At 57.0% G+C, this 22,502-nt stretch overlaps 1 protein-coding gene across 3 annotated transcripts in view; it reads left to right on the top strand.

The window, feature by feature from the left end:
* The window catches only part of SEPTIN9 (septin 9), a 181,468-nt gene that overhangs the window by 65,656 nt on the left and 93,310 nt on the right, over nt 1–22,502 (top strand). The window contains exon 1 of one of the 3 annotated variants that reach the window (XM_055408485.2): nt 5,109–5,582. The exons of the other annotated variants lie outside the window; for them this stretch is intronic. Within the exon in view, the coding sequence (XP_055264460.1) occupies nt 5,528–5,582 (55 nt within the window). The 5' untranslated portion in view covers nt 5,109–5,527. Of the gene's footprint in view, nt 1–5,108; nt 5,583–22,502 lie in introns of those variants that run through there. 3 annotated transcript variants of the gene reach the window in all.

The raw sequence follows: 22,502 nt of genomic DNA, 5'->3' as shown, positions 1-22,502 counted from the left end.
TCCGTTAGAGAAAATTATAAAATTAAATCAGAGATGTATATGGTATGAATTAAATTACTTACAGGTAATTATATTAAGAATGAAGATAATAAATATACAAAGTTCTCCACTTTCTAAGGATCTTATTACATTTAACTGTCATCTTTGTTCTTGAATACTGGAATTCTCCAGGCAAGAATACTGGAGTGGGTAGCCAGTCTCTTCTCTAGGTGATCTTCCTGACCCAGGGAATCAAACCCAGGTCTCCCGCATTAAGGGCGGATTCTTTACCTTCTGAGTTACCAGGGAAGCCTTTGGTAGCCTCCAAATTGTTCAAGATGGGACTATTTATAACACTGCTGCTGCTGCTAAGTCACTTCAGCCGTGTCCGACTCTGTGTGACCCCATAGACGGAAGCCCACCAGGCTCCCCCGTCCCTGGGATTCTCCAGGCAAGAACACTGGAGTGGGTTGCCATTTCTTTCTCCAATGTGTGAAAGTGGAAAGTGAAAAGTGAAAGTGAAGTCGCTCAGTCGTGTCCGACCCTTAGTGACCCCACGGACTGCAGCCTATCAGGCTCCTCCATCCATGGGATTTTCTAGGCAATAGTACTGGAGTGGCTTGCCATTGCCTTCTCCGATTTATAACACAGAAACAGGCAAATGCTATATATCAGATACAGTTGTATTTGCTGGTTGTTAAACCTTAAATAACATATCTCTGGTGGAGGGGGAGGGCTGGAGTAGGGGCACTCCAGTAGAGCAGATACAAACTGATATTTTTGAGGTGGATACTTAGTGATGGCTTGGATATGACAGGGGCAGGGGAGGGAAAGGGAGACTTTGAGGGTGATGCCTTCATGCCTGGCTTGAGCAGTTAGGTGAATGGTGGCGCTGTTTACCGAGATGATGGCCGAAGGGGCTTGGGGACTGTGGAAGACCCAGCAGATGATGAGCTGGAGGCTTCAGGGCTCAGGGAGGCCATATGGGGCTCCAGGTGCATGCAGAGCTGAGACCATATGGCCCCTGCCCCAGAGGAGACAGATGGTCCACTTCATGGGGTCCAAAGGCCCGGTTTGCTGGGCACACAGCCATCGTCCTCCCGCTGGTCCCCACACCCCCTCCAGTCCCCACGCCCCCTCCAGAACGCGGGTCAGGGACACTGCTGGCTGAGCCAGAGTGCTGTTTCCGCCCATCCATTTCCTCCACCCGCTCTTCCCATGCTTTGCAAGGGCCACTCCACCTGGGCTGGACCTGCGGGCTTTCCCTTCAGGCTTGCTCCTTCCATCTCCAGAAGGGCTTCACACTACACCTTTTCACCAGCCCTGGCCTCCAGCTTTCCTTATGAAAACTTGCTGTCTGAGTGCCCCGTGCCCCCAGTTCCCTCCGGCTGCCACCCGCCAGCCAGTGTTCATTACCAGCTGTGGATTTTGTGGCTCCTGAGACATCCTCGGGGAGAGGCAGCTTTGGCCTAAAGGGATGATTCGGATGGGGATTTAAGATCCACAGGAGTGTCCTGGGGCTGCTGTAACAAAGAAGCACAAATCAGGGAGCTTAAAACAACACACATTTATTCTCTCACAGTTGGAGATGAGGAGTCTGAAATCAGGGTGTCAGCACAGCAAGCATTCTTTTTCTTTTTTTCTTTTAACAATATACATATTTATTTATTTACTAGCTGCACTGGATGTTTGTTGCTGCACGCCGGCTTTCTCTAGTTGCCGTGAGGGGGGCTCCTCCCCAGTTGCCGTGCACAGGTCTCTCATTGCAGTGGCGTCTCTTGTGGCGCATGGGCTCTCGGGCACGTGGGCACGTAGTTGCAGCATCCAGCTCTAGGGTGGGTGCTCAGTAGTTGTGGCGCAGGGGCTTAGCTGGCCCGTGTTAGGTGGGGTCTTCCCGGATCAGGAATTGAGCTGGTGTCCCCTGCACTGGCAGGCAGATTCTTAATTGCTGGACCAGCAAAGAAGCCCCGTAGCAAGCTCTCTCTGAAGGCTCTGGGGAAGTCGTACCTTGTGGCTTCCAGCTTCCAGGGTCCCAAGTGTTACTTGCTTTGTGGCTGCATCACTCCCATCCCTGCCTCTGACTTCATGTGGGCCTTTTCTCTGGGCCTCCGCGTCTTCTCCTTTTTGTCTCTACAAGGACACTGGCCATCGGGTTCAGGGCCCACTTTAACCCAGGATGATTTTATCTCAAGGCCCTTGTGTGCGTGCGTGCTAAGTTGCTTCAGGTATATCTGACTCTTTGTGACCCATGAATTGTATGTAGCCCATCAGGCTCCTCTGTCCATGGGATCTCCCAGGCAAGAATACTGGAGTGGGTTGCCATGCCCTCCTCCTGGGGATCTTCCCCATCCAGGGATCAAACCCGCGCCTCTTACATCTCCTGTACTGGCACAAGAGTTCTTTACCACTAGCTCAAGACCTTCAGCTTCATTACATCTGCAGAGATCCTTACACCAAGCCAGTTCTCGTTCCAAGGTTTGGAATGGACTTTTCTTTTGAGGGCTCACCATTCACCCCATTACATGTCTCATGGTGGGCCTGCGAGGTAGGTGGCCCCTCTGATGTTCCCCAAATTATACCTTCCCCTTAGGCCAGGCCTGCAAACAGTCTTGCCCTCGCCCGTGGCCTTGGGAGAGCGTTACCATTGCACAATTCGGAGGCCTCATGGTTCTTTTTCTCTCACCAAATTTAAGCTCATTTTCTTCTCTGTGCTGCTGATACTCATTTTATCTGCCCAGAGCCCCAACCAGGATCGTCTGTCCAGACCCCAGCCCTGACTGCTCATGCCCTGGGAAAGGGGGTTGGGGGGAGCCCTCCCCAATTCGATGGAGATCAGGCCTTGTTAAAGTCCCGGGGCCCCAATCTGGACACGGTCATCAGAAGTGATCAAAGGATGGGGGATGATTAAAGGGCTGGGATGGATGATTTAAGCTGAGAAAGAGAAGGCCAAGGAGCAACTGGATTGTCTTCGAGTTTGGAGAAGGTAATTATTACATGAAGGGTGGTGCCCAGCTGTTTCCCATCTCCTCTGAGGACAGGGAAAAAAGAGGAAATAAATGATGTACAATTAGCGTGGTTGGTTAGATACAAGGGTGAACTTCCTGGCTGGGAGTGTGGCCAAGTGCCGCACTGGGTTTCCTGAGGGAACGTGGGGGTATCTCCTTACCTGGAGGTGTCTAGGCCTGGCATCGGTGGCCTCGGTGGTTAAGTGGAGGAAGGCCAGAGGCAGAGGGATGCACTCCTTGGGCTCTGGAGCACAATTGTGCCAACCTTCTGGCCTCGGAGGTCTGCTCCCTCCTGCCATTGTCCTTTGGGTTCCCCTAGGTGAGCATTTTGGTGAGGCGTGGACCCTGGCAGGCCTCCCTGAGGAGATAAGCATAAGTGTGTTTAGCTCCACTGCGAATGGAAGTGACTAATACCCTATAAGCTGACCCTGTGCGAATCTGGTAGAACTCCAAGCCAGCTCCCTGGGAGAACAATCACGTGGGTGTGTCTCCACTCACCAGTGCTTTTCATAAAAACACCGGAGAATAATCCTATGGCCCAGGCTGGACGCTGCCCGATCTCTGGAACCCAGCATATTCCCAGGGGGTTATGGCGTGACACTGTTTCTTAGAGGGAGCGGACCACCACACTCCCAAATATGGGGTGGACAGGTGGCCAGAGCATTGGACAGCCAGGCAGGCCCAGGTGCTGATTTTCAGACAAGTAGTGCCGTGGGCTGGCGTGGACGCCATCAGGGTGCTATTAATGACAGTGGTAACTCCATTTCTGAAACCCCTGCTCCCAGGCAGAGGGTGTGTGCGCATCTGAAATGTCTGTGGTTTTGCAGTTCCCTGTCCACAAACTCACTTGGTTGAAAATAGTTCAAAATATCCAAGGCATGAGGGAGGGAGAGGCTGCTTTTCTTAAAAAGGAAGGACTCGATTTCATCAACTTAAAAAAAAGCTCCTCAAACCTAGCACATTCTGCATTGGAGGGCCCGAATAACCGGGATGGCACTCAGGGCTCAGCATCCCCAGTGCATTTGGGATCTTTTAGAACTACGGGGTGGGGGGCTGGGAGGTGGGTAGCACTGACCAGCCTGAGACCCAGGACAAGCCCTCCGGCACTCACAGGCCACACTGAGGGCACCATATTGTCCCAGTTGCCCACCAGCTCATGGAGCATCTTTCCCTGCTATAAATTCTCACACTGGCCCCTGACTGGGGCAGAGGCCCTGGGTTTAGGGAAATGCAGTGGGGCAGGAGAAAAGGCAGGAGTGCCTAACTGGCTGGGGGATTGGAAGGGACCCCCCCTCCCCCACTGTTGGTGCCAGACCTTGGGGCCCTCCCCGGTTGCTTCTCAAGTTCCGGCCCATCCTTTTGTCCGTAGGCCCGGGGACCTGTCTGCCTTGTAGGCAATAGGGTTTAATCAGTGTTTGTCGAATGGACGGAGAAGGGTAGAAATTAACTTACCCTGGAGGGCAAGGCCAGATGGGGCGGAGCCTCACCCGCAGGCTCCTGGCTCCCCGAACCCTCCCCCAACTCCTGCCTTCAGATACTTTGAGATTTTCTGCTTTTTACTAGGGGAGAACCCGGGGTCTACGCGTAGCCTTCCGGAAGCCCCTTGTTGTGGAGCGTGGGTGTGGCACGTGTCCCTGGCGGTTCTGACCAGGGTGTTCCGTCCCCGCTGGGCCAGCGCCTTTTTTGACAGCAACCCCCGGGGGTACAGCAGGGACCTCGGGGATGGAGGGTTGGGAGAGGGCAGGGAGCAGCTGGGGGGGTGCCCCAAGCGGGTGGGATTCGGCGCCCCCTTTCCCCCCAGAGTCACGTGACTCGCGATCGCCCCCACCCCCGCCACGCTCCTCGGCTCTAGGCCAACAGGCCGGGATCCTGCCGGCCGCCGGCCCGAACGCTTAACCCTTGCGGGCGCTGAGCGCGCGAAGGCGGCGGCGAACTTTGTTTGGCTGCGTAAATAAAACCTCCCGCAGAAGGAGCCCTGCACCCCAGGGAAGGGGAGGAATCTCTTCCCCCCAACCCTGGCGCCGCCCCCGCGCCGCCGCCCGGCCTCCACATCCGCCCACATCTGGCCACAGAGGGGCCTCCGGGGGGGAGGAGAGGGCGCCGGGGCCGCGTCCGTCGCCGTCCCCTGGGCGCGGGCCAGGCGGGGAGGAGAGGGGGGCGCTCGGGTCGGGCGCCCAGGACTCGGCCGATCACCGCGGCCGCTGCTCGGGCCCCAGCTCCCCCGCCACCCCACCCCCGGTCCAGGCCCGGCCTTGACAGGCGGGCGGAGCAGCCAGTGCGAGACGGGGAGGCCGGGCCCCGGGTGCGGGGAACCTGATCCGCCCGGGAGGCGGGGGCGGGGCGGGGCGGGGAGCGGGGAGCGACGGCGCTCGCCTGCCTCCCCCATTCATTCAGCGGAGCCCGGGGGCCGAGGGGCTCCGGCGGCCAACCCTGCACGGCGGGAGCGCGGGCGGGGACCCCCCCCAGCAGCGCGCAGGGCCGGGGCCGGCCCGGGGCGCCTCCTCGCCGCCGCCCTCAGCGCGCCGCGCCGCGCCAGAGCCACCATGTCCGACCCCGCGGTCAACGCGCAGCTGGACGGGATCATTTCGGACTTCGAAGGTGGGTGCCGGCCGTCCATCGCACGCCAGGGGGCCCCTCGGGGAGGACCCCCGCACTAGACGGGAGGCGGGACCCCGATGGGGCGCCCTCCCGCCGCGGCCACCCCCAGCCCCCCGCCCCGCGCCCGCGTCGCCTTCGAGGTGGACCCCGTTAGGGGGACGCGGGGACCGCGCGCCCTTGCTGGCCCCCGCGCTCGCTCTGCGCGCTGCCGCCGGGTTTCCTTCCTTTTATTGTTGTTTGTGTTTGTCGAGCGACGACAGTCACCTCGAGGGCTCGTCCTCGAAGGACCCGGGCGCGCGGTTTCCCTCTCGACGTGCCCTTCGGTCCTCTCCCTTGCGCTCTCCCCGTCGGCCTCGGGGGCCTGGGCCTTGGGGCGGGTTGGGGAGTTAGTTACCGGTCCCCCGCGTCCCGCCCGCAGGACAGCCACCTCCCACCCCTTCGCCCACATCAATTTCGGGGCCGGGGCTGAGCAGAGAATCGGGGCTGGAGAGGCACCCGAGTGTACACGGCCCAGGCCGCAGCGAATCTAGATGGGGGTGGGTGCGTCCCATTGCCCCCATCCGGGCCTGGGGACGTCGTCAGCTGCCTCCCGGATTCCGGCTGTAGCGGGGAGGGGGCCTTGCTTGCCGGTAGGGAGCGCGTGTTGGTCCCCTCCTCCCTCCGGGGTTTAGAGAAGTATGAAGGGACGTGGGGAGCTTCTCCCGCCGGATGCGGTAGGACGTCCAGCTCCCGGGCTCGTGTATGTGTGTAGCTTTCGTGCGCCCTCCTGCCTGCCGGTGGCTCTGCCTCCTGCCTCCCGGTGGCTCTGCCTCCTGCCTCCCGGTGGCTCTGCCTCCTGCCTCCCGGGGAGTGAATAAAGCGATCGGAAGGGAAGCTCACACAATAGTCTCCAGCACTTCGGGCCGGATTTCGGAGGGGCGGGTCTGTCTCTGCTGAGATCTGGAGCCCCCGCCCCTCGGAGGGGCTCCCAGGCAGCCTTTGGGCAGACCCTTCTGGTGGGCCCCGACCTGGGGAAGGCTGGGTTGAAAGGAGTGAACAGAAGTCCAGGTGCCAGGCTGGTCCTCAGGGCAGAATCAAAGTTGGGTCTGGGGGCCCAGAGCCCAGCCGGGCACTTGGCCCACTTGGGGTCAGCTCTGTTTGCAGGGGCACTTCTGGGGACCAGAGCCTGGCTGGACCCCAGGCAGAGCCCCAACAGCTGTAATTCTGGGCTGGGCCTGGACTGGCTTAACAGGGGGTGGAGAGACAGGAGGGGGTGGGGTCCAGTGCAGGCTTGCCTTGTGCAAGGGACGTGCCTGCTGGGGGCTGGCTCTCTGGTTGGAGCACTTTTCTGACTGTGACTCTGAGCACTAAGAGGAGTTCTGGTCTACAGAGCTGTGATGGCTTGTACCCCGTGGTCCCGATCTCTTGGGGTGCGTGCTCATACTCAAGGTCTCCCCGAGTCTGTTTTGCCTTCAGCTTGCCCCCAGCCACTGCTGAAAGAAGAAAACACAAACACTTCTAGGACTTTCCATGCCTAAAAGTCTTAAGTGGGAGAACTGGTCGACCTGGAGATGGCTGTCTGCTTCAGATCCTGCACTCTGTGCACTTTTCTCCTGAGGCCTGCGCAAGTTAGGTTGGCCTGCGGTCCCAACAGGAAAGCAGAGGTCAGGAGCCCTGAGGCACCCGGAGGAGGAGGAGGTTTGGGGGTCGTGCGCTCTGTCCCAGTACATGCCCCGGAGGTTGTTGGCGCCTCTGACTCGGGGCCCGAGTGCAACTCCATCCTCACCCGAAGTGCCCCATCTGGAGATGCCAGCAGCCTCGGCGGCTGCTTCCCAAGCAGCTTCTCAACCCTCTCATCTGGTGGAGACAATGGCCTCATTGAGACCATCCTGGTGTGGCAGTTGGCAGCCCCGTGCTTGTGCTTTCAGGGGGGAATTTCTCACTTAGGGAGCGGAGCCTGGACCCTCTGGTTCCTGGTGTGCGGCAGCCTCCCCATTGTGTACCCTGCAGACTCATGCACTGAAGGCAGGCGAGTTAGAGCCCCCCGCGTGCACATTGGTAGTGTGTGTGTGTGTGTGTGTGTATACGTGTGTGCGCTCTGTACACATGGCCAGCCTGGAGACCAGAAAGGCAGCCTTCCCAAGAGCCCCCGGAATTCGGAGTGGAGTTGGGTGTTGAGAGTGACAGCCTTGGACAGACAGACGTGGGAAGGAGAGATCAGGGCAGGAGGAGGGGTCTGACCCAGAGCAACTGTGGGCGATACTGGCTGGCAGAGCCAGGACAGAGAAAGGTTGTGGTGGTGGAGGAGGCAGAAATCTGGTTGCGGGTGGGAGGAGGAGCTCGCTCGGGCCAGGGACAGTGAGCTGAGTAGGGGAGGCCGGAATGAGCTGGCCCATTAGGGCTGGGGCATGAGAGGGGCCAGCTCGTGACAGACGAGCAAGGTCACGGAGGACCAGGTGTGCCTGCCCGCCAGGAACCCAGACCATCCTGGGGAGGCGGCCGGAGTGGCCGAGTTTGGAGCCAGAGGAGCACTGGTCTGTTTCCGTGGGGCCTGTGGGGGGCCTCTGCCTGGGCTGCCCGCTTGATATCTCAGTTTCTGCAAGGTAGGGTCAGAGGGTTGGGAGGAAATGTTGGCTCCTCGACAGCTGCATATGTTGGTGGTTAAAGATGAAGGCCCCAGGGGCCACCACCAAAGGCTGGAGAGTTCTGAGCCACGGCGGTTGCTGGGGGTGACTTTCAGCTGGAGCAGACTGAAGTCCTATGGCTGGGTCCCACTGGCTCTGTTGGGGTGTTCCCTGGAGGTTTGGGGCGATGGCAATATCCAGGCCAAAGCAGCAGGCCCTGCAGGGTAGTCAGAAAGCTGTCCCAGTGGAGGTGTGTGTGTGTGTTGGGGGTGTTGTGGAGCGGATACCCCTAGTTGAATTCTGCTGACACCCCGTATCCTGGGCACGTGCCTGTCCCTTCCCTGGGGAACATGCTTATCTTTCATCCTGTTGTTTCTGCTCATCCCCTTACCAACCCTGGAGGATTGAGGGAGAGGTTGTTAAGCTCCACTGCCATCACCGAGGTGGCCTGGGGATTCAGCCTGTCTCCTATTTTGGAAGTGTCTGTGGATTCAGGTCTCCCCTGGGGACTGCCAGGGGGTGGGCAGTGTCCTCCGTGGGTGTGAACCTCCCACACCATGGCCCCTGCCCTCCCTCTGAGGAGGATCTCAGGGCTCGGTGGAGACCCCCATGTAGGAGCAGAAAGAGCATTTTGTGTTTTACTGATTTTTTTTTTAAGTTTCGTTTCCCTTGTTGAAAGATGGGCTGCAGGTGGCCTTAGCACCCGTCACTCCCCGTGTGATGGGGTGGCTGGAAGGGTGACCCCATCTGCTATCTGGCTCCCGGCTGGTGGAGTCCAGGGCCGTCGGACGGCGTGTTCTCTAATGAAGGCAGGCCAAATCTGTTATCGCAAACGCTATTACAACTTGGGTCTTTGTGTAACAAAAGCCCTTCCAAGTGCCAGCTGTTGGCCTACTTTCCCAGCAGGGTTGGCTGTAACCGGATTTGCATGGGCTGAAAAAACTCCTGAAAGTCCTTGATGATGGTTGAGATGCAATCTGGCCCAGGACCCAGGAGTTCCGGTCCCAGAGCCGTCTCTCCCGCCTGGAGGAGGTGTCTGCCCTTCTGAACCTCTGACGTCTCCTCATGGGACTCTGCCAGCCAGGTCCCGGAGCCCAAGCAGGCCTTGGGCCCAAAGCATGGAGCAGGCAGCGGGCAGGGAGAGGGTCTCCTGGGTAGACGAGACTCTGCAGTTGCACCTGCTTGTCTGGGAGCCCAGACGCCTCCTGGACCAGGGCTCCCTCGACGGTTGGGTCCAGGTGCCCCTCTCCTCCCAGGAGGACAAGGCCTAGCTTGGTGATGGGTGTGAATCTGCCCCTAATTGACACCACTGGGCTTCTTGAGCGATGAGTCCTGCTTTTCAGAGAGACTCGAGGCCTCTTGAGAATACAGCGTCCCCACAGTCCTCACCTGGTGGCAGGAGACAGGCGCTGTGGTGGTGTGAGATCACTCACTGGATGGAAGGAACCAGCCTTCCTGGGACTCCGCTGATACCTGCTCGTGGCTACGAGGGGCTTGCTCTCTGACGGGTCTGACCACCACCAGCTGCGTTGGCCTGGTGCTGTTCGGTCCAAGGCCCGGGGCTAGACTCACCCTCTGTGTTGATTGTGAGAAAGTGCCCAGTGGCAGAAGGGTCCCCATCATCAGTGGGGCTGAGGTTTAGATGTGGACCAGGGAGGTGGGTTGAACAGGGACGTCCCGTGCTGTGGGATGCCATTTGGAAAGGCTTCCTGGAGGACATACATCTTTCCAAGTCTTTTTTTTTGGGGGGGATGGCTGTGCCGCACCCACTGAGAGCTGTGGGCTCTTAGTTCCCAACCAGGGATTGAACCCAGGCCTTTGGCAGTGGAAGCATGGAATCCTACCCAGTGGACCACCAGGAAAGTCCATATGGGAAGGTTTGAAAGGGACAAGTGGGTAGAGTTTGCATCCCGAGGGAGAGGGCCTTTGGAGGTAAGTGATGGGTAGGGCAGCTGGCTGCTGAAAGAGTCTTGGCCCGTGAGCCTCGGTTTCCGCTTCTGTTGAGTGGGGTTATAAACAATCTCCGTCCAAGGATCATCTTGGGGAGATAGCTGACAGCCTGAGCCTGGTTCCTGTTCCTGGGAGTACGGTGGGTGCTGCTGCTGTTGGGGCTCGAGGTGGGGGTCAGGTATTTGCCAGAATCAGGTGGGTGTGGATGCCTAAATGCAGGAATCTGGGTGATGGAAGGGAAGGGGTGCAAGGGTCTGTTGGGTCCCCAAGTGGTTGAGGGGAGTGGTGGTGAGTGAGGCTGTATACCATGGTCAGCACGGTAGATTCAGAGCAGATACTTGTGCTACTGGCCAGGGTGGGAGCCCTTGCCCCGGGCCTGGTAGACATCCCATTTGGAGGTGTCATGCTGTCTCACAGGCAGAACTTGGAGACTTGGGTCAGGTGGGCTGCCCGCAGGATTCCTTCACTGGGGAGGTCATCCCAGTCTCCCCCCACCCCGGAGCACCCCAGATGGGTGGACTGTGGGCCTGCCCTGCAGGCGATGACATAGGCATACGCTGTACCACCTGGCTTTGAGGACAGTGGGGTCAGGCTGTCTGCTTATGGCTCTGCTGGCTGCCAGCCTTTCTGAAAGAGAGTCAGAACCGGGAGCTGGTGTCAGGGCCGGGGAGTGCTGACCGCGACATCCTCCTTGACCAGCAGCCCTTTGCTACTCCTAATTGTGTTGCAAATCCGGAACTTGGCGCATCGTCCCCTCTGGGGCCAATGTGGAGAAACCGAGGCTTGGAGGCCAGAGCTGAGTGTCTCAAGCTCACCCCCGGGGGCTGGTTAGCCCTGCACCCGTGTGCCAATGTGGGAAGCAGATGGGCATGGGCTGGAGCCTCTGTGCCTGGAGAAAGGAGCCCCCTGGAGCTCGAGCCCCCAGCCTCAGTGGCAGCCATGGACATCCCTGGGCCCGACACACGGTGGGTGGACACACAGGGGTGTACTTGCTCAGGCCATGTTTGTGAGCGAGACTGTCCTGCCGATGGAAGCAGTTGGCCTTGCAGCCTGTTTATGACGTGACGTTGCCAAGGGCAGATGGCACACTCCCCTGCAGGGTCTGGAGACTTCTCGGCCTGATGACCGTGGCCTTGGCATGGTTTTGGCAGGTCCCTAAGGGAGTGCTACAGCCCTCATCCTGGTGCTGGCCAAGCAGTACGGGGCCTCGCCTTCTCTTTCTCCTTGAATGTCCGGCAGTCAGGGGAATGTCACATTCAGAGATGGCGCTCCATCCCACAGTTCAATTCAGGCATCACCATTATCCTCCCCCCGCCACCGCCTGTTTACCAGCTGAATGCCCCTCACTCATCGTGCTGGCGGTGGGCTGGCTGCTAAGAGAAGTCTCCTTGGGGTACAGACAGGACCGCAGGCCAACAACAAGGACCTGGGGCCCAGGCTCAAGGGATCTGTGTTGGCCCCCAGACCCAGGATTCCCACCTTCCTGCCAGGCCAGACCGGGTGCTTCTGATGGGCTTGGAGTCCCCAAGGGCAGGAAGCAGTGGGTTATGATGTAGACCCTCAAAGAAAGGCCTGGTGGTGTGTTTAGAATGGTGGGCTAGGGGAGGGGGTAAGGGGCGCTGGGCAAGCCAGGGGGCTCTTGGGAGAGAGTTATCAGAAGTCAGGGCCCTGGGGGATGTCATTTCTTGGGTTCATCCCAGAAACCCAGACGAGAAGCAAGTTCCTCTGCTTTCTCTTGACGGCACCGCTGAGGAAACACGGTCAAACAGTGGCTATCTTCCCAACCTCCTCTCGGCTTTTCCCAAATTTGGAGGCTGAGTTGCTTATGAGATGAAACGGGCTGGAAGTCTGTGGAACCCGGTCCCAGAAGACCGAGGATTTGTAATTTCTCTGGCCAAACAGAGCCAGCGGTTGGCCCCTAGACACCCCCCGGCGCTGGGGGCATTTCTGGGCTCCGGCTGTTTAATTTGTTCTGGACAGAGCCCGAAGGCTCCATTCAGCCTAGACCAGGAGACGGTCTGGACACTTCAAGTTTGTTGTCAGTTTTTAAAGTGCTGCCAATGCCCCGAAATTTAGACAGAGGGATAAGAGGATGGCCTCCATGCGAGTGGAGGATATACACAGCCAGCGCCCCCACCCCGTAGCAAAGAGTGAGGTTGCAGGCGCGGAGAGGAGCCCGGGGATGAGGCTCCAACCCGCCTCTCTCTTTTTGAAAAAAGTTATTCTTAATTGGAGGATAATTGCTCTACAGTGTCGTGCTGGCTTCGGCCGTACATCGACTTGAATCAGCCATAGGTACACACATGTCCCCTCCCTCTTGAACCTCCCCTCCGCCTCCCAGCCCATCCCACCCCTCTAGGTTGTCACAGCACCAGGTTGAGCTCCCTGTGTTGTACAGCACGGTCCCATTAGCTATCCATTTTACATATGGTAAGGTACATGTTTCATTGGAAGGACTGATGCTGAAGCTGAAACTGCAATACTTTGGCCACCTCATGCGACGAGTTGACTCACTGGAAAAAACTGATGCTGGGAGGGATTGGGGGCGGGAGGAGACGGGGACGACAGAGAATGAGATGGCTGGATGGCATCACCGACTCGATGGACATGAGTTTGAGTGAACTCCGGGAGTTGGTGATGGACAGGGAGGCCTGGCGTGCTGTGATTCATGGCGTCGCAGAGAGTCGGACATGACTGAGCAACTGAACTGAACTGAACTGAATGTACATGTTTCAACGCTATTCTCTCAATTCGTCCCACCCTCTCCTTCCCTCTCTGTGGCCACAAGTCTGTTCTCTATGTTTGCATCTCTATTATTGCCATACTGATAGGTTCATCAGTACTATTTTTCTAGATCCCATTATCTATGTGTTAATAGACAATATTTGTTTTTCTCTTCCTGCCTTATTTCACTGTGTGTAACAGGCTCTAGTTTCATCCACCTTGCCAGAACTGACTCAGATCCATCCCTTTTTATGGCTGTGTAATATTCCACTGTATATCTGAAATATATATGCAACTTCTTTATCCATTCACTTGTTGATGGACATCTGGTTGCTTCTGTGTCCTGGCTATTGTAAATAGTGCTCCAGTGAACACTGGGATACGGGTGTCTTTTCGTGTTGTGGTTTTCTAAGGGTGTGTACCCTGTAGTGGGATTGCTGGGTCATGTGGTAGTTCTAGTCCTAGTTTTTAAAGAAATCTCCTTACTGTTCTCCATAGTGGCCGCATCAATTTACATTCCCATCTACAGTGCAACAGGGTTCCCTTCTCTCCACATCCTCTCCAGTATTTATTGTTTGTAGGGTTTTTTTTTATAATGTCCATTCTGACTAGTATAAGGTGATACTTCATTGTGTTAACAATTCTGATATGCATTTTCTCTGAGCTTTTTTTCACGTGTTGATTAGACATCTGTATGTCTTCTTTGGAGAAATGTCTGTTTAGGTCTTCTGCCCATTTTATTATTGGGTTGTTTATTTTTTTGATATTGAGCTGCTGAGTTGCTTGTATGTTTTGGAAATTAATCCTTTGTCAGTTGTTTCATTTGCAGTTATTTTCTCCCATTCTGGGCAACCTGCCTCTTTCTTTTTTGTGTTGCGTGGTTTTTCTCGGTTGACCCTCTCTCTCAGATTTCTGAGTCTGACAGTCCCTCCTGGAGTGCTGAGCCCCATAGTTTCCAGCATTTTCTGCTCCCAGTCTCCAGGCCATCTGGGGAAACCCATCTCTGCCCCAAGATGCAAAATTAAGAAAATTGAGGGACCTGGCCTTGAACACATTAGCGTGCCCTCCCCATGCATGGCTTAGAGCTTGCCATGTCTCTGTCCCCAAGACCGGGAACCCTGTCTTCAAACACCTCCAAGGGGGTCCAGGTGGGATGGGGGAGGGGAGGCAGGAGAGGTGACCGTCTTCTGGTTACTGCAGCCTGTGAGGGACTATCTGGCTAGGGGTTTGATGGATGTCCCCCTGGGTACAAATAGGGGGAGCAGGGGCAACCCCCGGGGGGGGGGACCTTACAGTGGCTATTTCAGGGGATGGGACAGGGATAGGGAGTTGAGTTTGTCTTGCTGCCTGGGTCTTAGCAAGTCTGAGCTGGGAGTTCCTGGGGCTGGTTTTTCCCTCGCTTGTACAAGGAGGGGTTGGAGCTGTGAGCTCTTTGCAGCCAGTGTCTGGTCTTTTATGACCAGTCACAGGCACTTCCTCTGAGTTTCTAGTCCAGCTTTCTAGTTGTCAAACTCACAGCCCTCTCCTGCCTTTCGAGGAGTGCAGGCTGATGGCTCCTCTGGCCGTGGGCTTTTGACTGTCCCCTGGGACAAGGCCTGGGGGTCCCAGGCACCTTCATGTTGGAGGCTGTGGCTGAGGGTCCCCCGTGGGAATGGGAAGGGAGACACTGGAACACTGACAACCCCCTCTCTGCCTGTGGGAAGTTCACCTATGGAATGGTCTCATTTTTCTTTTTGGCGGGAAGGAGTGGTGTCCCAGGCAGAGTGGCTCAGATTCCGTCCACCTCACCTTCTCCCCTCCCCCATCTTTGGTGAGATGGAGAAGTTTCTGGTTCTGACTGTCGGTGGCCAGTCTGGTTCTCCAGACTCTCCTAGGCAGGACCTCAGCCTGGAGCCTGGCCGGCCCCTCCCTGGGTGCAGAAAGCCTGCCTCCAGCAGGGCTCTCTGGCCCTCCTTTCCACGTGGGTGGGCAGTTTCCCTCTGAGGGGCAGGCCGGGCCCCTGCCCTGAGTCCCCGGAGACCGATATCATCTACAGTAAAAGCATACAAGTTTTCCTGGCTCCATCCCAGGCCCAGAGGGGCGGCCTTTTCTGCTGTCCCCTGCCTCCTGTCCCCCATCACAAGTCAGGGGAGGAGTGCTCTGTAAAGAAACTGGATTTGGGGGTTTTTTTGCCTTCAGTTCAAAAATGAAGTAAGTGCTAGAATCTTTCTGTGTCTGGTGGGCTGGGAGGAGGATGGCCGGGGTGGGAGAGGCAGCCAGCTCGTTCGTTTGTTTACTCGACAGTTAACTGTGGGCGCCAGCTGAGTGCTAGCTCTGTTCTCCGTTCTGGGGCTCCAGGCATGAGCCCGGGAGAAGGACTAGGTTCAGGAAGGCTTCCTGGAGGAAGGGACACCAAGCAGAGTCCTGGGTAGGAGTTTACAAGACAGGGTCTCCAGGCAGATGGTGCTGGCTGCCTCCTGTTGCAGTTTCTGCCTGTGTGTAGTTGGTTTGGAAGATTGTGTTATGCCCACGTCTGGCACAGGTACCCTTGGCGTTGAGGCAGAGGGTGGTGGGAGGGGTGTGGAGGAGCTCCAAGCTCCAGCTTCTCTCCTGGTCAGATTGCAGGGAAAGACTTGGGTGGTGCATATAGTCCAGGTGGAAGAGGGGCACGTGATGTGTTTCTGTAGTGAGGGTGCTGGGTCTGGAGCGGCGAGCTTTTCCCTCCGGGATTCCATCAGAAAGACCTCTGGAAGGGCTGCTCTACTTTCCTGCTAAACTACAAAGGAAGCAGTGGGGAGGGAGTAAGATGGGGAAGGCGCTCTTTCATTCACCCCTTTGCAGGCCCCGTGCAGAAGGGAGGGGCCAGATGGGGCTGTGTCCCCTCCCTCCTGGTGGCTGCCCCTACCCCAGCTCTTGCCCTGGTAGAGGAGTTTAGGGGCAGCTGGGGGAGGGGTGGGGACACCGATGAGGGAGGAAACCTTGCCCCTGCCCTGGCTGCAGCCTCCCCGTGAAGCTGGGCTGCGAGTGGTGCTCAGATATTTGCCTCTGTCCTAATATTTACGTGACGGAGCCGGCCTCCTGTGAGCAGCTGCCCTGGAGCCAGCTGTTGGGCTCCGGCCTCCCTCCTGAATTTTTTGTTCTCTGATCCAAGTCCCGGCGCTTCCAGCTGTTTCCCTTTCACTCACAGGCACTTCCTCTGATGGTGCTGGCTCTCGTTCTTCGTTACCGTCTCTGTCTTGAGCACCTTCGACATGCCAGGCCCCAGGCTGGGCACTCTGTATTCAAGGGCTCTTGGTCCTCCGGGAACCCAGAAAGATGGACAAGTCATGAAGGTCATGGGTAGCCCGAGGCCACACTGGAAGGGAGACCCCGGTGCACTGCTCCCCGGTTCTCGCCTGGGCCACCTCACCAGGCTGACCCTGCCTGGCCGGAATGGAAATCGCAGTCTACCTAGCAGTGAGCGGCCAGAGCTTGGGGTCTGGCAGAGGCTGCCTGTGTTCGTATCCTGGCCTCACCGCTTTCCACTTCGGTGACCACGTTCGTGACGCTGGAATCACAGGGCTCACCCTGCAGGTGTGTGTCCGAGGCTCAGCACAGTACAGGTGCCATGCTGGTGTGGCATGTAGCGGGTGCTGTACTGTTACTGAGAGTCTGGCTTTTAGGGGGCAGGGTGGGGTGTGGAGGTGGCGTGGTGTGATGGTTTAGTATGCTGGCTCAGTCTGACTTCACCTCACCCGTGCTGGGATGTTGGGCTGGTCATTAGCCTCTCTGTGCCTCGGTTTCCTGTCCGTAAAATGGGGATGAGAGGGAAATAGCTCATCTCCTGGAGGTCTTGGGAGGTGAATGAGCCCTTAGGGTTGTGCCTGGTGTGTGGTGAGCACCGGTAAACGTTGAGTTAAAGATTCAAGGCAACAAGCACTTCTTAGAGGCTCATAAGTAACATGAGGCTTGGTCCCAGGCCCTCGTCTTAGTAACAAAAGACCTCAGACCGGGAGGCTTACATAGCATACATTTACTTCTCTCAGTTATGGAGGCTGGACGTCCAAGGTCAAGACTCCGGCAGATTCATTGTCTGGTGGTGGTTTCCTGGTTCAGAGACAGCATATTCTCTCCGTGCCGATACAGGGCAAAAGGGGAGAGAGAGCTCTTTGGGGTCTCTTTTAGAAGAGTGCTGATCCCATCATGAGGGCTCCACCCTCAAGACCTCATCACCCCCAAAGGCTCTACCTCTAAGGCCCCATCACCTTGAGGGGGATAGCATTCAACCTGTGAATTTGGGGGAACACACTCTGCAGCAGGGCCCAACAAGGACAGATGAGCTTGGTTCCTGCCCGCAGGATGGTGACAGTCTTTTGGGAGGAACGTGATGGTTGTTCTGGGAAGGGGAAGGGAGGCTGGCTGGGACCCTGGACACCAGCACTGGGCCACTCTCTGCTGTTTCCTGGAGCAGATGAGTTAGTATGGAGGCCCTGGGCGGCTTTGACCTTCTCTCTCTCTCTTTTTTTTGATCTGGACCATTTTTAAAGTCTTTATTGAGTTTGTTACAATATTGCTTCTGTTTTATGGTTTTATTTTTTGGCTGTGAGGTATGTGGGATCTTAGTCCCCTGACCAGGGATTGAACCTGCACCTCCTGGATTGGAAAACAAAGTCTTAACCACTGGACCGCCAGGGAGGTCCCTCTCAATCTTCCCTAAGGGGATACTGCTATGGGCCCTGGGCAGATCTGGGGGCCTTGTGACCGACACGCCCCCTCATCCCATGGGCCTCTGCCTTAGCAGTGCCCAGTGTGTCCTTTGGCTTAGGGACTGAGTGGTGGCCACTGAAGCTGGACAGAGATCTTGGGTGCCTTCAGGGGATGGTGGGGCGGGCAGAGCTGCTGGCTGGGACTGCCTCCGGGAGGGTTTGATGCCTAGATGTCATTCTTGTAGGATTCCCAGGAGAGGAGTGGAGAGGAGGCTTGTGAGCCCACGGGAGGGCAGAGGTCCTTGCTCACTTTCTCCCCAGACACTCTCGGGGTGCCAGGCCCACCCAGCCCCTCCTCACAGGAGCTCTAGGAAGCGAGGACCAGTAATCTGTCTTCCGACAAGATCTGGAAATGATTCTGATTGTCAGCTAGAGCTGAGAATGATCTGGAACCGGAACTTTAGAACCACAAAGGAATTTGGAGAACGAATGCAAGAATATATGGGGATGCAGGCTACCTGATGCTGCAGGAGAAGGGCCCAAGGCTGTGTCTCTCCATGAGCCTGCTTTACAAATATGCATGCAGTGAAAAGATTGGAAGGATGCTTGCCAGAATACTGAGAGTGCTTATCTTGGTCGTGGGTTGATAGGTGTTTTTCCCTTTGTTTCTCTGTGTTTTGCAGATTTTCTGCATTGCACATACTCTTTCTGTATTGCTTTTAGAATTAGGAAAAGAGCAATAGATACTATTTTTTAAGGTTCATTGTCAAAAAGAAAACTCCCCTAACACAACTACCCACCCCAGTTTGAGAGACTCAAAGTGCCCATTCCTCTGGCTGAGCCAGGACCCCTGGGTCCCGCTGACTCTTTCCGGCCATGGATTGGAGTGCTGAGTGGAGTGAAGCCCAAACGCGTGGTGTTCTGCAGACAGCACCAGCAGCTGCACGTTTGGCTGCAGAGGACTGTGCCGGGAGCCTCAGTCCTCGACTTCAGCGCAGGAGGGGAGGTGGCCTCTCCCGGCCCCTCCAGCTCTGCTAAGTGTTCGGAATCACTTGAGCCTGTGGTTGCAGGAGCGATGAGAGAAACTTGGAGCTGGTGGCAGCCCCCAAGGTTGCCCCCACGGGGTCACTGGGTGTCCCAGCGTGCTGAGGGGTCAGCCACCTGGCTCAGGCGGTGTGTAAAGGTGGCTCGTGACAACTCCATGCACCATCCGGCAGCCCCCAGCTCTGGGTCATCTGCACAGACCCCCTCACCCCAGACCCTCCTACACCCAGCAGTTCTGCTGAGGACAACTTGGCTGAAATTCTCCATTTTTAGTTAAGAAAGGAATTACTCCTGCCTGCAGCTCTGTTTCCTGGAGGCGCTTTCTCTCTGCTGCTCCGGACCTCCCCCAACTGAGGGGCTTTCAGGCTGGGTGGCTTGTGTCTCTGGTGATGTAGGGGACTTGGGAAGTTTCTTGGTGTGTGTATGAGAGGGCCTGCACCCTCTCCCTGCCGCCTGGTCCCCACCGCTGGTGGCTGGAAGGGCCTGGCTTTCTGCAGGCTTCTTAGGGTGGGAATCAGGGAGGTACTGATTGGCAGCCTGGGCCCCGCATGGCCGGCAGGCAGGTCAGAGGTTATCAGCCTGAGCTGGTGGAACTGGTGGTGCTGGGCAATGGGGGCGGGGGTGGGTCTCCCAGAGCGGTCTCTGGCACGGAGGGTCTGGAGTTCACTGTGTACAGCTCTCATTTTTTCCCTCTCCCGCAGGCCAGAAGCAGACTTGAGAGAAGTTGTCTATTTTGAGGGTGTGGCTCTGTGACGGGTTAGCGGCTACTTTATCTGTCCACCTGCAACCGTGGCTGAAGGCTTCCACACTGGCTCTTTTGGGAAGAAACTGCAGGGGACAGGAGGATGCCTTACAGGGTCACATTTAAGGCTGGTCACCTCCAAGGATGCCCAGGGTACAGTGCCCGCCCTGCTCAGAAGACAGGTCCATTCGGTCCTTAGGGAGGTTTTCCCTAAACGTGTATCGGCCAGAAAACACTCAGAAGCTCAAAGAACAAATGTAAAGAGAAAAGAATAAGCAGGTGCTTGCCTGATAACCTGCGCCGGGTGGGCCCTGGAAGGAGCCACAGAAGAGCAGAACAGCTGCATGGTCAGTTCAGGGAGGCGGGGTGCAAAGACCAAGAAGGGGCTGGGAGTCAGGGAGTGTGTAGGTGTCCCGTGGCCACAGTGGAGGTTGCAGGCTGGGGGCTTAACACAGGATTCTGAGCCCAGAAAGTCCAAATTCATAGTATGGGTGGGGCTGGTTCCTTCTGCTCAGCCTGTCATCCAGATTCTGTGGGGTCCTGCCGACCTTGGTGCCCCGGCTGGTGGAAGCATCCCTTCAGTCTGCTCCCTGTCTCTCTGTCTCTGCTCTTAGGAGGGACCCTCACTCAGATTTTGCGTGCTCAGTTGTATCCGACTCTTGGAGACCTTATGGACTGTAGCCTGCCAGGCTCCTCTGTCCATGGGATCCTCTAGGCAAGAATACTGGAGTGGGTTGCCGTTTCCTCCTCCAGGGGATCTTCGTGACCCAGGGCGTGAACCCACGTCTCCTGCGTTTCCTGCATTGGTAGGCAGATTCCTTCCTAAATCCAGGGTGATCTCCTCTCGAGGCTCTTATTTTTTATATATATATTTATTTAATACTTATTTATTTATTTAGTTGCAGCTCCTAGGATCTTTAGTTGTGGCATGTGGGATCTAGTTCCCTGACAGGGATTGAACCTGGGCCCCTTGGCATTGGGAGCATGGAGTCTTAGCCACTGGGCCACTAGGGAAGTCCCTCTCGAGGCTCTTAATTACATCTTCAAAGACCCTCTTTCCAAACAAGGGCACGTGCACAGCTTCTGGGAGTTAGAACACCCACCGATCTTGCCCCATGCAGTGGCCGACCTTAGGGGCAGCAGAGTGTCTGGGTGTGGATCCAGAGACCAGGCTTAGATGGGCTTAATGGCATGACTTTGAGTGATCGAAGGCCTCCCTGGGTCTCAGACTGTTCATCTGTGTCCCCAGAGGGTGATGGCACCCCGTTCCTCATCCTCTGCCCAGCGATACAGCCCAGCCTGGAGGCTGTGCCTGGCTTGCTTCAGGTCTTCAGTGAAAGTGAAAAGTGTTAGTTGCTCAGTCCTGTCTGACTCTTTGTGGCCACACCAGGCTCCTCTGTCTATGGATTTTCCAGGCAAGAATACTGGAGTGGGTTGCCATTTCCTCCTCCAGGGGATTTTCCCGACCCAGGGATCGAATCTGGGTCTCCCAGAACTGCACGCAGATTCCTTACCACTGAGCCACAAGGGTTCCTTCCAAGTTCCATATTGTTGTGTGGCGTTAGCCAGGAGCTTGCCGTCTCTGTTGAGTGCCCAGTAAGGCCTTCAGAGGGGAGTCCTGGAGGTGGCCTCACTCAGCCCCCACCAGAGCTCTTTGGAACAGCTGGGCAGCCCCTGGGAGCCCCTTCCAGAATCTTCTCGGGGTCCAGCTGTGGCCTGTCTCACTCTATATAACCCACTTCCTCCTTCTGGTTTTCTGGACTCCTCCTTCTCTGCCAACCCTCCCCCACGCTCACCGTGTCCTTAGTGTAGAGACTAGGTTGCCCTGAACCCGGGAGTCAGCCTTGGGGCCTGGGGCTTTGCAGTCACTGAGACACCTTCCTCTTGCCCAGCCCAGCTCGGCCTGTCTGGGGTCATGCGCTGTGATCCACTCCATTCCTTGGGAGGCCTGGGGGAGCAGCTGGACTCCTGGGTGCTGCCCTGACCGGGGCCTGAACTCTGCTCCTCGGGTCACTGTCCCCTGTAATTAGGCCAGAGCTCATATGGGCCTGGGCAGCACCCACCTGCCGCCCCCAGGCCACAGCCCAGAGACGTGCAGAGCTCCATCTGTCCCTCTGGCGTGATTAATGGAGGCTCCACCTGGGCCCAGCAGACCCTGGTATTAGGATTTTTTTTTTTTTTTTTTGCATTTTTTAAGTGTTTCTACCATTTCCTGCTGTAGTCAGCGGGGTGATTCCTCTGCCCACTGGTTGGGGAACGACCAACCCCCTCTGGGCTGAGAACAGAGAAGGGAACCGGAGCTTCACCAGGAGGGGCCATCACACTGACCGGCCTGATAGCCCGGCACCGTGGAGCTGAGACTGACTGGGGGTGTCCAGGTTCTGCTCTGACCCCCGCTCAGTTGTGGGGAAGAATAGGCGCGGTCATAGATGGCTGTGAGCAGGCCGGCTTGTCCGTAGGCTCTTTGTGGACGGGATGATTCTTGCTCCGTGGTCGGGGGTGGGGCTGGGGGAGCACCCAGGAACAGCCCTCCATGGGACCCTCTGGTCGGTGGAGGGCCTGTGCTCCAACCTGGAAGCAGCTCCTCAGTTCTCTGTGCAAGACAGGACCCCCTCGGGGCGCCTGGGGCAGCGGGGGAGGGGTGTGTGCATTAAAGGGCCCGGAGCCTTTGCACCCTCGGAGCTGCAGCCTGTGGCTTCAGGTTTTGAACTCAATCTCCTCTCAGGGGCTGCCTCCTGCCCTCCTTGGCTGCCATTCATCAGGGAACCTTTGACCCACGGAGGCCAGCAAGGTCCTCTGTCCCCTCTGGTCCCCTGCAGGCAGGGCCGCACCTAGGCCCTCTTCTTCGGCCTTTCAGGAAGCCTGGATTCACTGCCCCCGTCCCAAGTCCCCACCTGGGCCAGGATTCCTCGGCTGTCTGCCCGCATCTCTGTGCACGTAGCCTCGGCTCCGTTCTGTCTGTCCTCTGTCTGCAGAGCAGAGCTCCCAGCTGGCCAAGAGCGGGAGGACAGATGGGTCTGAATGCACTCACGGTCCCGTAACTTTTAATTTTACTATGGAAAGAAGGAAGTGCAGTGTCTTAGGGTGATTGTCAGTTGGCCTGGAATGACCCTGGTGTCTCCAGAGCCAGGGGGAACCAACCAGGAGATGGCCGGAGTGGGAAGAGGCCCCAAGTTAAGAAGTGGCTTCCCTG

The sequence above is a fragment of the Moschus berezovskii genome, chromosome 20, assembly GCF_049115385.1.
Source record: "Moschus berezovskii isolate FMDL1 chromosome 20, NW_MosBer_1.0, whole genome shotgun sequence".
Classification (NCBI taxonomy): Eukaryota; Metazoa; Chordata; class Mammalia; order Artiodactyla; family Moschidae; genus Moschus; species Moschus berezovskii.
The sequence above is the reverse complement of the archived record's forward strand: the minus strand, read 5'-3'. Positions and strand labels throughout refer to the sequence as shown.